Here is a 17,970-nt window from a genome sequence, read left to right on the forward strand (position 1 = left end):
CACCAGCACCCTATCTTGTTGCTGACTGTGGCAAGTGGCAGCCAGTCCATGGACCATGTTTTGAGTATCACTCTGACTTCTGGAGGGCTCTCCACCTACCACGCACCCAGAGACCATATCAAATGCAGCTTTTTTTTACCATAACATTTTTGAAAGAATTTTTACAATCTTTGCTTTCAAAATAATTTGGCCAGTTGCTACTTGAGTCCATAAAGTAGGATTTCTGTAGAAGTCTTGTGGGGAAGCCTCCGTCCTTCTCTTTGCCTCCTCCCTGGCCCCTTAACTCACTTATCCGTCTGCAGAGGTGGGGAGACGGGGGTCTGTGATGAGTACAGCCCGACCTTGGCGCTCTCTCTTGGGATCTGCCTGCCTGCAGGGTGTGTGCCCTCTCCTCTGGGTTCCAGCCTGCTCTTGCAGTAATCAGCCCCTCCCCAACCGAGGAAGGGAGGCACATATTTATGCAGCTGTTTTGCCTGTTTCCCAGTGGGAAAGTCTAATGGGATAAGGGAGGAATAGAAAGTCTGGTGTGGCCTTGGGTGCAAGCCACATTCTCCTGTCTAGCTTTACCAGCAACAAACTTGATCCTTTGACCCCCTCATCAGCCTCAAGTGCTAACTTCTAGATTGGTTCGGAATTCAGAGAGGAAAATGTGCCAAATCAGCCTCCTGACAACTGCCTTACTTATCATACCCATCGTGACATGTTTCACTTCCTCCTTCTGCACCAGACTGTAAGTATTGCAGGGGCAAGGCCTGGCTGTGCTGTGCACATCCCGGCCACACTGTGCATGCCCTGGTCACACTGTGCACGTCCTGGCCTGGCTGCGCTGTGCACGCCCCATCCCCAGGGCCTGGGCCCATGGTGGGCCGTCAAGAAAATTTTGTTGAAAAGGAATGAATGAATGAGCTTTGATGCTAAGCCTTTTTCTTCCTCTAAACCTTAAAGGAAGAAAAAGAACATCTGAGGTAGGGGAAATGGTGAGAACAGAGTTCAGGAGGTGAGGATTTTCACTGGAACCAACAGTGTAACAGTTTTGCTGAAGAAAACCTTTATTGTAGAGAAGTTACAGCAAAGACGCTTTAAAAGAACTTTAGGCCATAAAAGAATCTGGGCTCCTGGCTAGTGATGTAAAAAGGAAATATTGGGACAAAGGAAGGACTAATTAATAAAGATGTTTCAGAATAAATCCAAACACAGAAGAGTGTACAGATCTGTTAGACCTAACGGAAAACCTTCGCAAATTTGGACTAAGCAGGTTCTTAGCTAGAACACAAAAACTACAAACCATAAAATAACATAAGTTGGACTTTATCAAAATTAAAAACAATTGCTCTTTAAAAGGCATCCCTAAGAAAATGAAAAGGCAAGGTCACCAATTAGAAAAAATATTTGGAACATACACATGACTAAGGACTTGTATCTAGAATATATAAAGAATTTTCACAATTCAATAAGAAGACAGAAACCCAATTTAAAGAGTGGGCAAAAGATTTCAACAAACACTTCACAAAGGAAGATATATGAGTGGCCAATAAGCACACGAAAAGATGCTCAATATCATTAGTCTTCAGGGAATGCAAATTGAAATCTCAATGAGATTTCACTAAACACCCATTAGAATGGTTAAAACTAATAAGATTGACAATATCAAGGACCGTGAGGGTATGCAGCAGCAGAACTCTTAAATATAATTGGTGGGAATATAAAATGGTACACCCACTTTGAAAAACTGTTTGGCAGTTTCTCAATAAGTTAAACATACACCTACTATATGACCATTCCAAGAGAAATAAAAACCTATGTGCACACCAAGACTTATACTCAAATATTTAAAGTAACTTTATTCATATTGGCCAAAAACTGGAAATGGCCCAATGTTCATCAACAATTGAGTGGATTAACTAATTGTAGTATATCCACATGATGGAGTTATACTCAGCAATAAAAAGGAACAAACTATTGACGTTCAAAACAAGGTGGATGACACTCAAATTATGCTGAGTAAAAGAAGCCAAACACAAAAAATACATACTGTATGACTCATCTCATATAAAATTCTAGAAAATGCAAACAAATCTAGGATGACAAAAACAGTGATTGTCTGGGGCAAAGGATGGAGGGAAGGATAGACTGCAAATGGCACAAAAAGTCTGTAGGAAAACGGAAATGTCATATATGGTGTTTATGGTTTCACAGGAGAGTATACAACTATCAAAACTCTTTGAACCATACACTTTAAACAGATGCAGTTTATTGAAGATAAATTATACCTCAATAAACCTGATTCCAAAAAACTATAATATCCTCATGGAGATATCACATTCATGATACAAGAGCAGGGTGCTATAAAAAAGGAACATTCAGAGAACAAGATGGAGCTTTTAGACATTAAAAATACGATAGGCAAAATAAATACTATAGAGTTAAAGTTGAATTTAACAGAATATCTCACAAAGCAGAACAAAAATAAGTGACGTACGATAAGAGAGGAAAGATAAGAAAATTAGACACTAAAGCCTGGGTGCCCAACATCTGACAAACAGAAAACCCAGAAAGACACAAGAGAAAAATAGAGAGGAGGAAATTATCAAAATTAAAATACAAGGAAATTTCCCAGACCTAAAGAACACGTATTCCACATTGAAATGGCCTATTTAGTATCTAAAACAATGACGCAAAAGGCCCTCATCATAATGTCTCACAGTGAAACTTCAGAAACACAAGGATAAAGAGATGAGATGATAAAATTCTAGAGAGGAAAAAGAATAAAGTTGGAGGACTCACATTTCCCGATTTCAAAACTTACTACAAAGCTACAGTAATCAAAATGGTGTGGTACTGGCACACAGACAGATATACAGACAAACAACCCAAGTGAAAAAATGGGCAAGGAATTTGAATAGATGTTTCTCCAAAGAAGATATGCAGATGGCCAATAAGTACATAAAAAGATGCTCAATATCATTAGCTACTAGGAACACACAAATCAAAACCACAAGGAGAAACCGCTTCACATCCACCAAGATGGCGAAAGTTAAAAAGACAATAACAAATGATGGTGAGGGTGAAGAAATCACAACCCTCACACACTGGGGGTGGAACTGTAAAATGGTGCAGCTGCTTCGGGAAAAAATCGGCAGGTCCTCAAATTTTTAAACATACAGTTGCTGCATGACCCAGAAATTCCACTCCTAGGTATATAACCAAGAGAATTGAACACATATTTCTACACAAAAACTTGTACATGAGTGTACATATCAGCATTATTCATAACAGCCAAAAAAGCTGAAAGAACCCAAATGTTCATCAGTTTATGAATATACAAACAAATGTGATACAGCCATACAATGGAGGAAGATTCCACCATAAAGGAATGGAGTACTGATAAATATGCTACAACATGGATGAACTCTGAAAACATCATGCCAAGTGAAAGAAGTCAGTCACAAAGGATCACATATTATACCATTCCATTTATATGAAATCTCCAGAATATGCAAATCTATGGTGACAGAAAGTAGCCTAGTGGTTGCCAGAGGCCGGAGGGATGGGGAAAGGGAGGTATGGGTTTCTTTTGGGGGTGATAAAAATGTCATAAAACTAGACAGTGGTAATGGTTTTACAACTCTGAATATATTAAAAATGACCAAATTGTATACTCAAAAGGGTGGATTTTTTTTTTAAAGATTGGCACTTGAGGTAACAACTGTTGCCAATCTTCTTTTTTTTTTCCCTGCTTTTTTCTCCTCAAATTCCCCCAGAACATAGTTGTATATTTTAGTTGTGGGTCCTTCTAGCTGTGGCATGTGGGATGCCACCTCACCGCGGCCTGATGAGTGGTGCCATGTCCGTGCCCAGGAGCCAAACCAGCGAAACCCTGGGCCGCCGAAGCAGAGTGGGCGAACTTTACGACTTGGCCATGGGGCCGGCCCCAAAAGGGTGGATTTTATGGTCTGTGAATTATATCTCAATAATGCTATTATTAAAAAAATTCTATAGAGGAAAAAATAACAGGGAATCAGGGATTAGAACAGAATCTAGCTTTTCAACAACACTGAAAACTAGAAGACAATGGAAGAAAATCTTCAAAATTCTGAAAAAAACACTTTATAATTTAGAATTCTATACCTAGTCAAACTATAAGTGAGGGTAGAAGTGAAACATTTTCAGACATTCAAGATCTCAAAAACTTTCTCTCCCATAATTCCTTCCTGAGACAGCTCTTGGAGGATTTCCTCCACCAACATAAAGAAAGACGCAGCCCTGGGATCAACAGAGAGAGAAAGGGAATCCCCAGGACAAGGATGAGGACACATCTCAGAGCTGTGGCCCGGCAGCAGGTCTAGAGACAAACCAGCTGGGATTGGAAAGAAGAAAAATGGGCTTCAGCAGCAAGGGCTTCAAGAAAAAATAATAGGATTCATAAAATAATGATTGTGATTGACTATTTTGTAAGAAACTTCACATTTTGTTGCTATGTTTGAGGTTTCCTTTTTGATAGGTTCATAGAAAACTAAATAAACAAAAAATAAGGCATTGTAAATTCTAAGAAAAACCAAAGTTGTATGAGAAATGCGCTGACATTAGACCATGTGACTCAGTGATGAACCACAGTTTCTTGATTATAATAATATAGAGTAGTTATTAATTTAAGCAAAAATTAATTAAACCAATAAACTAAATTCCCACTTTGGGAAGATGGGAAATGGGAACCGGGTGTGCTGGGAGGTGGAGATGAGAGAGCTGAATTGTTATCTCCCACAGTAGGAAATCAACAGAAAATGCCATAAATAGAAAAACCAAGAAACGGCCTCCTAAGCCTGTCACTTAGAAATAGTGAGATAAAAACCAGAAGAAATAGCTTAATGAGGTGAAAGACGTTTCTTATTTTGGGATTCAGGGAGGAGTGTGGTGGCACAGGTTATTACTCTTGCCTTGTTTTATTGTTGTTAAATGCCACGTAGAACTACTTTTCTTAAATTTTTTTTGCATATTTTACTAACAAAATAAAAATTATAAAACCTCTCAAAGTACAGTAAAGTAAGGACTAGAATAAAATGCAGCAAAATGTTACTGGTGGTTGTCTTCAGATGATTTTATGAGGCTGTGGGAAGGTGAGGGTAGCAGGGGGTTGGGAGGAGTCTTTTCTAAATTACTTCCTGTGCATATGTATCCCTTTTATTAAGGAAAGAACAGCGTACACACTTTTACCAAGTTGCATGTCCCCTCTGACTGTAAGTGTCACTTTAAATAGGTTTGGGAAGGATTTTCTCTCCTAGTGATGACGATGGGGATACTGTCTTCCTGGATGACTATCAGCAATGGAAATGCCAGGTCACTGGACCACGCAGTGCGATGCCAAGTATGATTACAAATTGTCTCCTGCCTGAATTACACCCCTGAGCCTCAGTCCTTTAAAGTGCAGCTTGGAGATCTGCTAAAGAACATCTCTAACCCATTACATGTGTCTGACCCTTCACAGCTTTCACAGCTCATCTGCATCATTATCTCTGACAATTATTGCTTGATTCTCAACAATAACTCTGGGATGAAAGTGGGTAGAGATTATCAGCTCCATTTTACAGAGAAGGAAGCTGAGGCTGAGAGAGATGAGGTGACTTTAGGGCCCAGGGTAGGATGCAGGTCTCTGACTTCTAGGCTTCAGATGGTCATGAAAGAGGTAGCTGTCACTCACAACCTAGTGTGAAGGAATTTTTTCCCCCAAATAGAAATATCTTTTTGAAATTGAACAAACAAAAAAACAAATGAGAAGGTTATAAAGCAGGAAGTTAAGAGTCTTCTCTCTAGAAATTACTCCCGTTAATGGGTTGGTAAAAATGAAAATAAATACTTAAGTTCTTCAGATTTGAGCAAATATGTAAAAGTATATTAATTTCAGTGTAAACGGGATCACTTTACATGCTGTTCTTTATTTTTTTATTTCATTTTATTTTTTGGTGAGGAAGATTCACCCTAACATCTGTTGCCAATCTTCCTCTTTTTTTTTTTGAGGAAGATTAGCTGAGATAACATTCGTGCCAATTTCTCTCTATTTTGTATGTGGGATGCCTCCACAGCATGGCTGATGAGTGGAGCAGGTCTGCACCCAGGATCTAAACCTCTGAACCTGGGCCATGGAAGCAGAGTGCGCAGAAATTTAACCACTCGGCCACGGGGCCAGCCCCCTACATGCTCTTCTTTAACCTGTTTTTTTTAACTTAACAATATACTGTGCATGTCTTTCCATGTAGCTACATCCATTTCAGAGGCTGCAGAGCATCAATGAATGACATAGCTGTACTGGGATTTATTTTACCTGGTGCCATATTAAAGAACATGTCAGTTGTTTCACACATTTTGGTGAAAACATATAAACAACACTGTGATAAATATCCCTGTACATACATCTCGGTACAGTTGGCTTATTTTCCTAGGATATATTCCCAGAAGAACTTCTGAGTCAAAGGGAATGCACGATAAAAAAAATAGAATACATATGATCAGATTGCCCTCACAGAAAGCCTGTAAAATGCAGACTGGCCACCCAAAGTATCTGAGAAGGGCTATTTCCCACACTTCAACCAGCCAAAAGCACCACCGACCTTCTAAATCTTTACCATCCTGCCTGGTAAACACCACCTCTCCTTTTAGGTTTTATCCGTAGTTCTTTGAGCACTCAGCACTTTGCACACTTTTCTTATCTCTTTAGCCTTTTGTTTTTCTCTGCTTCTTCAGTCGGTTTCCTTTTGCTCATTTTTCTAACGGAATGACCCCTTTCCCTCGGATTTTTAAGAACAGAATGAGTTTCTAATCATTTCTGACTAGTAACTTTTGACAGAGACGAATTCGACGGGAGGACGGTGGACAGGGCAGTCCACACACGCGAGGAGGACCAAGGCTGCCGTCTGGCTCAACCACTCCTGGAACCACCACAACCAACAGTAAGCAGCCGCCTCTGGGGGCGGAGGAGACCCAGGGAGTCAGCACCCACCTCGACGAAGGCAAACTTCTCCTCGCTGGTGTAGTTGTAGCGCGTGGCTCGCTCGTACTCCTCCGCCGTGCCAGGGCAGTCCTTGTTGCAGAACTTGTCGGTGGGGTGAACCAGCTTCCAGGAGTACTGGGGAGAGTGGAAACAACCCAAATGCCCATCAGCAGATGAACAGATGCACAAAATGTGGTGTGCTCATGAGTGGAATATTATTCAGCCATAACAGGGAATGAAGCCCTGATTGGTACTACAACACAGATGGACCTTGAACACATGCGAAGTGAAAGAAACCAGACACGAAAGATCATATATTCCATGATTTACTTACAGGAAACATCCAAATAGGGAAACCTATAGGGACAGGAAGTAAATTGCTTAGGGCTAGGGGGATAGGGAGTGGGAGAGGATCATACGGGGTTTCTCTTAGAGGTGATGAAAATGTTCTAAATTTGACTATGCTTGCACACCTCTGTGGATATACCAAAAACCAACAAATCGACATTTTAAATGGATGAATAGTATGGTATGTGAATCATATCTTAATACAGCTGTTAAAAAAAAGTCCTGGGAAAGGCAGAGGCAGACAGATTCCAAGTGAACAGAGGTGAGTCCGGGGCGGGAGGGGGTGGGAGGCCCTCAGTCCGGGACACCTACCACCTCCATGACGTGGGCGCTCCACTTGGATAAAAGCTGCAGGCCCCGCAGGGCCAGGTCGAAGAGCTCGCGGTACTCCTCGTCCGACTTCTGGCTGTCCAGCCCGGAGCCTGTCACCACCTGGGGAACATCGGCTGTCACCCTCACTGTCTATGTGCCTGGCACTTTCATCCATTATTCCACTGATTCTCCCAAGAGCACTACGAGGCAGGTGCTATTGCTACACCCCCTTGACAGGTGAACTGAGGCTCAGACGGGTGCCTTCCTGAAGGCCACGTGGCTTGTCAATGGTTGAGGGTGCAAAGTGAGGTGGCGTGATGCCAGAGCCCCACTCACAGCCACCCCAGGATATCGCAGAGCAGCAGCTCTCCATATTTTCCGACTGCAATTTATAGTAGGAAGTAAATTTTATACAGTGACTCAGGAACATCTACCTACCCAGAGATATTAAATATAGACATGAAACATTTTTCCAGAAGCAATTTTACTCTTAATACATGGGATTTCCTCTGATTTTCTATTTTACTTCGTACAACAATGCTAATCACAAACCACTAAACTGATTTGACAACTCACTAACTAGACATGACTCACTGATTGAAAAGCACTGGTGAAGACAAACATCTATTTCAATGTGTAATATTCCACAGTGAAATATAATACGTATGTGTGCATGTGCATATGCACGAACACACATGTATATATGTACACACATACATAGAGAGCCAGTCCTCACTATTTGTGGATTCCGTATTTGTGAATCTGCCTACTCCACTAAAATTTATTCATACCCTCAACATCACCACTCACAGCACTTTCTCGGTCATGTGCAGACGTGCACAGAGCTGCAAAAAATCTGGGTCACGTTCCCAGCTGAGGCTGAACAAGGCAATGCTGATTTCTTGTTTCAGCTCTGAACTGTAAACAAGTGTCCTTTTTGTGGTCTATTTAGTGCCACATTTTCCACATTTTGTACTTTTTACTGATGATTTCACTATTTAAAATGGCCCCAGTGCAGTGCTGAAGTTTGGCCTGGCATTCCTAACAGTAAGAGGGTTATGAAGTGCCTTATGGAGAAAATCGGTTTTAGATCAGCTTTGTCAGACATGAGTTATAGTGCCATTGGCTGTGAGTCAATGTTAATGAATCAACAATATGTATTACATAAGGTGTCTTTAAACAGAAAAGCACATGAAACAAGGTTATGTATTGATTGGTTGATGAAAATGTTGTAACCAGAGGCTCACAAGAACCTAATCCTGCATTTCCTCTAGGGAGAATGGTTCAGTATTTGCTAATTCAGAGTTTATGCCCACTTATAGAACACAATTGCAGCAAATAACAAGAATCGTCTGTATACACACATGTATAAGGTGTATAATTTAAAAAATAACTTTGAGCCAGATTCATTCTTAGACCACACCAAAACTTGACAAGGAATGAAGGAGGCCCCTGCATTTAAATTATTCCCATAGCTTTAGCTCAATTGATTGGCACATATGGTTATGAAAGCCAAAGGTCTGGGCTTGATCCTGGTCCATGTCCACCAGGAGCCCTCCCAAGAACGTGGGTCACTGGTCCAACAAGCACACCACCTGCATTTGTCTGACTGTCTTCATTTCAAACATGTTGCCCGTTGATCAAAGATCTTTTCTGAGTTAGGATTTGGAAAACCGGACCACTCTGGCCACCAGCCACATGGTGGAACCAGTGAGCACACATGGGATAGTGAGTCACCCAGGACTGCCAGGGGATGAAGGCATTCAAATCAGGGGACCTGTGTTTGTTAAATCAACATGTATAGTTATTGGAAGGGTTTCTGTGGGAACAGATCCAGAAGGCTATATAAACCCAAGTATTAATCATAGTTGGTTCCGGGTGGTAGGATTTTACGTGACTGATTTTCCCACCTTTTGCATATCTGTATTTTTTCTGAGGTTGGCGCGTTGATCATGTCTCTGTACTCAGAAAAAGAAAATTTCAATGCTAGTAAAAATGCAATTAGTGGGATTACAGCAGATTTTTATGGCCTTCTTTTGTTCTTAATTGTTATTTTCTGGCTTATTACAACGATCATTTATTACTGTGTAGTTTTAAAATACTTAGATGGTGCCATGAGCATGAGTGTCGAGAGCTGTTTCTCTTGCCATCCAGAGTGGAGATGGTTGGATCATAAAGAGATAGAACAACGACTGGGCCATTGCTATCTGCTGGGCACAAGGCATGCTCCATGAATCATGGGTTTAATCCTCTCAATGAACCTTTCAGGATACTGTTATTACTCGCATTTTACAGATGAGGAAACTGATGCATAGAGAGATTGAATAACTTGTGAAGGTCAGCAGAAGAACCAGAATGAAACCCAGTTCTGTCTGACTGTAAAATCCGTGCTCTTGGCCATTCTGCCCTCCTGCCTCTGACGGACATCCTCTCACTCCTGCTCTCCATTATCCCCTGTGAACATTTCCTTCTTGACTTCTCACCCTGGGCCCATGCAGGGCTCCACCCTGGCAGCCAGAGCAAGCTCACCTCACTGTTGCTGTAGCGAGCAAGTTCGGAGATGAAGCGGATGTGGTCATCCCGGATCTGAACCATCTGCTCGCAGATGTTGTACTGGGGGCTGATGCTGCTCTGGGTGCACGTCCACCTGGGCAGAAAATCATGAGGTCGGATGGGTCCTGGCCTTAGGTGCCTGGGCGGGACAGGCTCTTTCTACTCACTAGTTGCTCCTGGTGTGCAGCCAGTGGGGCCAGCTTCCCTGGGTGGAACCAAGAGGCGTTCCAGCCACAGCAAGAGAGCCTGCTAGATCCCATGCCGTGGGGACTGCAGGCTGAATGGAATAGCCCTTCTTCCTTCCCTGAGACCCAACCCCAGGCTCTTCTAGCTATCCTGTGTCCACGGTACTTACCAGTTATATGAGCGAGGAGGGACTTGCAGCCTCTCTAGGGCTACAAAAGGCTGGAATCCAAGCAAACAAAAATCAAGGTGGGCGACCTCCCACAACCTGTCTACTGACTCTGACAGCACTGACAGCCTGTGGTTGAAGCTGGCTTCGGAGGGGGCCTTTGGGGAAAAACCTAAAGGGACTGTGCCTGTTTTTCCACAGTGACCTGGCAACATGGAAGCACTCCATGTGGAGGGATGCCATGATCATTCTGAGAGGCACTGCTGGAATGTGTGCTCACACTCTCTCTCTCTGTACTCCTCCTCTTCCTCCTTCCTCTCCAATTCTTTTTTGAAAGATACCATTGGGAAAACCAATGGAAATGAATGAATGAAAACCTTCACTCTCCTTCCCCAAGAGAAAAAAGACAGTACCCTTCACCTGCTTCCACCACCCCATGCCGGGTGACCCAGGAGACAGACTAAAAGCATGGGCACCAAACGAGGCAGATAAACGTTTTGGAAAGAATTTAATATTTCAAAAGAAGCCCCCAAATGGCCCTCATTAGGCTACACAGAGGGTGACGGACTTCCTCACACTTACACTTTGGTGTTACTCTGAGTCACTTGTGTGGGATGGGGACATGCTCACTGGAACCTCTGACCCCCGACCCTGGCCACATCACCATTTCCAACCAACATCAGGTGGTTGAGAATTGATGCAGGAAACATGAGCAGATGAGTTCAGCATTCTCGACTCCATGCTTTTCCCAGAAAACCTCCGCCCACTCTTGCAGTGGGCAGGTTTTGAAGAGACTAAACCACCTTTCCTTGGTGAAGGTCATTCACAGGTGCTCGAAGCTGGTGGAGTTCAAGGACACTCCATTTACGTATTTTTAAGGTGGTAATACCCTCAGCCCTGACTAAAGGACAGTCGGCCCCTCTGTACAGAAAGGCCAGAGTCACTCGGCTTTGGGAAGAGATGCAGGCAGAAGCAGCCTCCTTAACACCTCAAAGGTCAAAGGGATGGTCAAGGCTATAGCAGGATGTCCCCCAACTTCCCTGAGGCACTGACACCCCAGATCTTAGCACAGATTACCTAGGACGGTGGTTTGTAAGATGACCTAAGGTGAGGCCATCAACCCACTTCACAGGTGGAACTGCAGGAACCACTCAGTGACATACTTACTGGCTGGACACAAAACCTGAGGGGAGGATCAGGGTGCCGAAGAGCGATGAAGCTGCCCTGCTCCACCTGACCTCGAGGGCCAGCCATTCCTCCCCCTTCTCGAGCAGAGGAGGACTCCAGCCAGCCACGGTGGGGCGTAGCTCCACGCTGGGACAGGAGGGGCGGGTGGCTGCGCTCTGAGCCCTTTTGAACCCCGGCAGCAAAGGGCGGATACAACCAGGCTCAGAGTGCCCTCCATGGCCCCCCTGCAGAGTTCCGATGGGATCCACTTGTCCAGGGCTCTGGGGAGGGAGGAGGGGCTGAAGTGGCCCCTCGCCCCCTGCCCGGGCTGGGCATCCTCACAGGAGCCGAGAGACATTACGGCAGGCACTCACTTGGACTTGTTCTCTTCATAGTGAGCACTGGTCTTAATGTATCTGGCCAGCTCTATCTGCATGTCGCCGAAAAGGGGCACCACCTGCAGCTGCTGCAAAGGAAGCAAACACAGGCGTGAGACGCTGAGGGAGGGAGGGGCCGGGGCTGCCTTGCACCAGGCCAGGCTGGCTTCCATGTGCCTCTGGGCCAATCCCTAGTTTCTGCTTCCCATGATGCTACCGTGGGACCCTGGGACCAAAAAGAGCCCCAGTCAGTATACAGGTCCTCCCCTGCCTCCAACCAACCCTATGTTCTAGCAACTGAGCCCAGAGGGGCAAAGTGACTTGTCTAAGGTCACCCAGCAGGCAGAACAGATGAAGGATGAGGACCAGATGGCCTGCTCCTCAGGCAGGGTCCTTTCTGCTCCAATTTTCCTCTGGTTAGAGGACTCTTGCTGCTTCAAACATCGGACTAGGAGTGAGTACCCGGATGCGGATGGCAGGGTGTGGCCTTCCTGAGAAACTCCACAGTGTGAAGTAATTGGAGCCATATCACCTAACACGAGAGGGCAGACGACTCTCATCGGAAGGCCAGGTCAAGTGGAGGGGAGGCCGGGATTACCGTCTGCTGCTGATGCACTAGGCACTGTGCCAAGCGCTTCAAAACCAAGATTTTTAGGGTAGTGAAACTGTTCTGTACGATAGCATCAGGGTGGATGCATGTTCTGCAGTTGTCAAAACACAAAGAATGTACACCAAGAGGGACCCTAATGTAAACTACAGACTTCGGGTGGTTATGATGTTATCAATGTGGGGTCCTCGATTTAACAATGTACCACTCCACTGGGGGATTTTAATAATGGGAGGGGCTGTGCATGAGGAGGGGCAGGGGGTATACGGGGAATCGCTGTACTTTCTGCTCGATTTCACTATGAACCTAAAACAGTTCTAAAAAACACTGCATTAAACAAAACAAGAAACAGTCCATACAATAACCCTGTGAGGTCAGTACTATTATCATCCCCATTTCACAGATAAACAAACTGAAGCTTAGGCAGCTTAAGGGATTTTTTTCCTACAAAGTCAGAACAGTCAAGGAGCCAGCATTACAACCCAGGGCTCTGACTCACCTACGGAATCCTACCGAATCCTCCAGGGAACCCTACGAAGGAGACACTCTTAGCATTCATATTTTTTCAGGCTGGGGAACTCAGTTTCAGAGAGGTTTTGTAACTTTCTCAAAGTCATCCAGCTATTAAGAGGCAGAGCCAGCCTAAAACCCAGCCCGTGTGAGCGAGGTGGAGTTCCCCCACCCCACCACCATCTCATCTGCGCTGACTTCGGGCAGAGGCAGGTTTTCTAAGGGTCTCGTGAGACAAGCCCTGTTTTCATTCCGGGCAGCTCCAGAGATAAGTGAAAGTTCTACCTCGAAAAGAAACCAAGCTAAGCCACAGGATGCCTTCTGGTGACTTATTTTCCCCTCGCTCTCGAACAGTCAGGGGACCCTGGCCCAGCCTGTATCCTCTCTATGCCACACAGCCGAGGGGTTCTGCTCTGCATGGTAGGCCTGGCTTTTCCATGTCTGACCTGAGGCTCCACTCCCTGCCTGAAACGCCCAACGCTGGAACAAACTGACAACATGGAATTCAATTGCAAATAGGAAATCCCTTTGCGAAAACCTCAAAGGCTTAATCTATCCATAAGGTTTTACTTTTAAAGACTCGGGGCCAGAAGATCCCATCTCTGAGGCACTGGAATGGACAGAGTGTGTGATGGACGCTGATAAGGCATTCGGCCCAGAGGCAGGGGCAGCCGAGGGGGCCTCAGCTTTTCGCAAATGTGAATCCATTTAAAATCCAGTCTTTAACTCCTGCTTCTGTGACTTCTGATTTATATTAAAAATTAAAGCAGGCGCTGTCTTCTGGGATGCACTCCTTTCTTTAGAAGGCAAGGGATTTCAGGAATGGGAAAAAGCACTATGGGAAGAATCATAAGGCCTCCTGGCTGAATCCCAGCTGAATCCTGAGGCTGGGAAGTGTCTGACTTTCGGAATCAGCCTTCTATCGTGTAGATTCCCCTGCCAAGGGCAGCTGGAGGCCCTGTCATTCTTTCTCCTCCTCTCCTGGTCTTTAGAGCTACAGTGCAATCAACAGGCCCCACTGCTTGCTGGCTAATTTCATTCCTTTCCCCAGAGAGACCACCCCCGGGCGCCCTGCCTGGTCCCAGCTTCAGGCGCTGACCTTAAAGAACTTATCAATTTTGCTGAGGTTGATTCTCTTCTTGGCATCCAGTTTGTAAATGTTACTGACATTTCCATCCATCAGGTAGAGACCAAAACCCATTACCTGGAGTGAGAAGGGGCAAGCACAGAAGAAAGTCACATCCACTGGAAAAGTTACAAAATCAAAAACAGTAGGTCTGTGCATGTGGACATGCACACACCTTGTAGAGAGACATTCTTTCTTTCTTTCTTTTTGTGAGGAAGATTGGCCTTGAGCTAACATCTGTTGCCAATCTTCCTTTTTGCTTGAGGAAGATTGTCACTGAGCTAACATCTGTGCCAATCCTCCTCTATTTTACATGGGATGCCACCACAGTGTGGTTTGATGAGCAGGGCTAGGTCCCCACCCAGGATTCGAACCTGTGAACCCTGAGCTGCTGAAGCAAAGTGCGCAAACCTAACCACTACACCACCAGGCCAGCCCCAAGACAGACGCATTCTGTTATAAAAACCCACGCATCTTCAAATAAAGGACACATAGGTCTCCTTTCAACAAGAAATTTGATTTCTGTTAAGAAATGCAGACAGCCCTTTAGTAAATTGTGATAGTGGCCACTACTTGAGTCCTTACTATGGGCCAGAGTCTGTGCTTAGGGCTTTTAACAGGCATTGTCCTTAATTCTCACAACAATTGTCAAGTTCTACACAATAACCTTATTCTATAGATGAGGAATTGGAGACGCAGAGAGGTTAGGCAGCACGCGAAGGTCACACAGCTAGTAATTTGCAGAGACGGATCTGAACCCGGACCCAAATGACAACAATGTTTATGAACTCAAGAGGCTTCTTGAGACAAAGGAATGAATCTTGCTCATTATTGCATCCCTGGGGTCTAGCAGTCACAGGCACTTGATGAAAACCTGCTAAATGTTGAATGAATGTGAAACATTCATCTCTTTCCCCAAGGAAACTATAAGAATGTAAAGATTCCTAAGGAGCCATTGGTGACTTCATTAAAAAAAGTAACACAGTTTTACCTGACAATGCTCTACAAGCAGGCTGACAGGCCAACACTTGATATTCCAGCCCATTAACAGTTTTCTGAATGCTGGCTTGTTTTGCTCTTTCTGTCAAATGTACATACAGCAAGCCTGAAGGGGGTCTGAATAACCAGGCTACAAACAGCTTCTCTTGGCTCACAGGTGCTGTGTGACTGTGGGTAAGTCACGTAAGGGAGGGGATGAGAGGACTCTTAAAGTTGCTTCCCCCTTAGCTGCATTTTGTGGTTCTGCCAGAATTTTCCACTACGGGTGAATGGCGCCGCCTGGTGGCACCAGAGTTCACTAACACAAACTGCAGAGACCCATAAAAAGCAAAACTGTTGGCGACCAGACTGAGAGAAGGAAGAAGGCTGGGAAGCTGACATGTGGAAGGATTAAAGGCAGGTGAGAGAAAATGAGGGCCTGAGAATTTGATGGCATTTGATGAATTTGAAGAGCGCTTAGTGGACTAGAATTAGCAACCTAGTTTGTAGAAGCAGCAAGTCTGAGCAGAGCTGCAGTAACTGCCCAGGATAGCACTCGGCAAGAGGGGCCACCGGACTGTGGGCGACTTCTCTGGATCTCTGTGCAGAGGAAGCCAGAGCGAACAAGCCACAAAGCCGTCCTGTCCTGCAAACTTCTCGAGGTGCTATGGAAACCGTGACGAAGGGAACACCAACAGGGCTGGATTCTTAGAACAGCAAGAGTGACATGGAGGAGGAGGAAAAAGTGAACTACCAGGAGGACCTTGAAAGGTGAGGTTCTGGGGAAGAAAGAATCACAAGGGGCTAGGCAGCGTGTATAACGAACATGGAGAGGCTGCTTGTTTCCATGCTATTGCTTTCAGAGAAATCAGAAACAGCCTAAGCAGCTAACAATAGAAGAACAGCTACAGAAATGAAAGCTCATCCTTAGGACATTACTTACTGGCTGCATAATATTCCAAATACATTTACTAAATGGGATAAAAATTACAAACACACATAATCTATGTATATTGCATATGTTGAAAATATACAAGCTTAGAAAAACTAGAAGGAAATACGTCAACATGCTAAAAGTGTTATCTCTGGATGGAGAGATTGTGAGAGATTAAAATTTTTTGTGCCCTTCTGTATATTCCAGATTTTCTACAATAATAAATAATAATTTATATTAATAATTACAAGTTAATAACAAAATAATATATGATATGACAGTATATAATAAAATAAAAATATAATATATTAATGATAATATTAATAATAAATATTACTTGATAATTTAAAAATGAAACTTGTAAACTAATGAAACAAATGTGACCGTTTTGGCAAAACAGAGCAAAAGCTGGAAGATTTCACCTTCCCTCTGAGTTGGCAATTTCCCCTCCAAGAACTCTGACCTGACAAGCGTATGTACACAAAGACTGTGCTACAAGAGTGTTCAATGCAGTTTAGTAAACAAATATCCAATGACAGGGGATTTGTTCAATAACAGTGTCCCCAGACAATGGAATCCTCGGCAGCCATTAAAAGTTACATTGCAGAAATATCCTTAACGACATACGGAAGGGTGCATATGACACATTAAAGGAAAAAAATCAGGTTACAAAACTATGTGCAGTAAGATCTGTATCAGTGTTTAAGTAAGAAGAAATAAATACTACATCTTAAAAAGGATTTTAAATAAGAAGGAAGTTAGAGGGCAAGCCCAGGTGCTGGGTGTGTGACGGCGGGAGCTGTACCTTGAGGAGCATGTGCTTCTCACTGGGGGTCAGGTACATCTTGTTCTCGTAGTAATCCACGCAGATGTTGACGATGTCGGCCAGCAGCTCCTCATAGCCCGGGATCACTTCCAGTTGCTGATGGAGACACTAAACAGCAGCACCCCGCTCTGTTAGCCCCCTCCTGCATCCTCCTCACCCACACCAACGCAACACAGAAGGCCCACTGCTGGGCGGCGGTGGCAGTGCATGGCCCACTGACTGCCCCAGGTCGGGGGACCCTGCATCCTCTCCTAATGTCCCCACAGTGGTTGGTCACAGCTCCTGCACATCTGCATGGCATGGAACTCTCTCCACTTGGGGCCCTCCATTTTATTTGCTGGCACTTCTGATGGTTAGTAAGTACTTTCTTGGGCTGAGCTGAAAAGCAGTTCAGCTTTACAGAAATAGGCCTGTAGTAATCTTGGCTTAGTTTTGAGGGTGTGGACTTAGCCATGAGGTCTCCTCAGACAATGGCGAGAAGATCCAGCCCACTGGAGGAGAGCTGGGCTGGCAGGTGTCCCCCTCCTGGCAGGACACAGCAGTACAGAAACATTTCCCACAAGAGAAGGGTCTGAGGTCTCCACCTCAGGCCCTTTCTCTCCAAAGGGACAAACGGAGCCCATGCAGGGTATCCAGTGGAAGACACTAGCAAGGAGGTCTCCACAGGCAACATGGGGCTGTGTGCACAGGAAAGCAACCTGGCGCCTCAACACTGAGCAGCCTTCTGCACGTAACCAAGAGCAGGAGGGGCCCCGTGAAGCCAGCAGCATCCCTGAGAGAGATCTGGGCCTGAAAACCCTTCGAAGATGGAGGGCCCTCTCAGTTTTGGCCTGGGTCCTGCTGACACTCTTGCTGGTGCCTGTTTAGGTTGAACTGCTGGATGAGCAAGACAGGTCAT

General features: G+C 44.6%; 1 protein-coding gene across 9 annotated transcripts in view; it reads right to left on the minus strand.

The window, feature by feature from the left end:
* Window positions 1–17,970, minus strand: part of CYFIP2 (cytoplasmic FMR1 interacting protein 2) — a 125,969-nt gene that overhangs the window by 74,642 nt on the left and 33,357 nt on the right. For 6 of the 9 annotated variants that reach the window (XM_070517153.1, XM_070517152.1, XM_070517149.1 and 3 more), the window contains 6 exons: window positions 17,052–17,180; window positions 14,308–14,412; window positions 12,089–12,180; window positions 10,172–10,289; window positions 7,643–7,762; window positions 6,992–7,117 (listed from right to left, as the gene is read on the minus strand). In XM_070517153.1, coding sequence (XP_070373254.1) covers window positions 6,992–7,117; window positions 7,643–7,762; window positions 10,172–10,289; window positions 12,089–12,180; window positions 14,308–14,412; window positions 17,052–17,180 — 690 coding nt within the window. The remainder of the gene's footprint in view (window positions 1–6,991; window positions 7,118–7,642; window positions 7,763–10,171; window positions 10,290–12,088; window positions 12,181–14,307; window positions 14,413–17,051; window positions 17,181–17,970) is intronic. The other 3 variants (XM_070517154.1, XM_070517151.1, XM_070517155.1) reach the window with 1 other exon arrangement.

This window comes from Equus asinus, chromosome 9, assembly GCF_041296235.1.
Source record: "Equus asinus isolate D_3611 breed Donkey chromosome 9, EquAss-T2T_v2, whole genome shotgun sequence".
Lineage (NCBI taxonomy): Eukaryota > Metazoa > Chordata > Mammalia > Perissodactyla > Equidae > Equus > Equus asinus.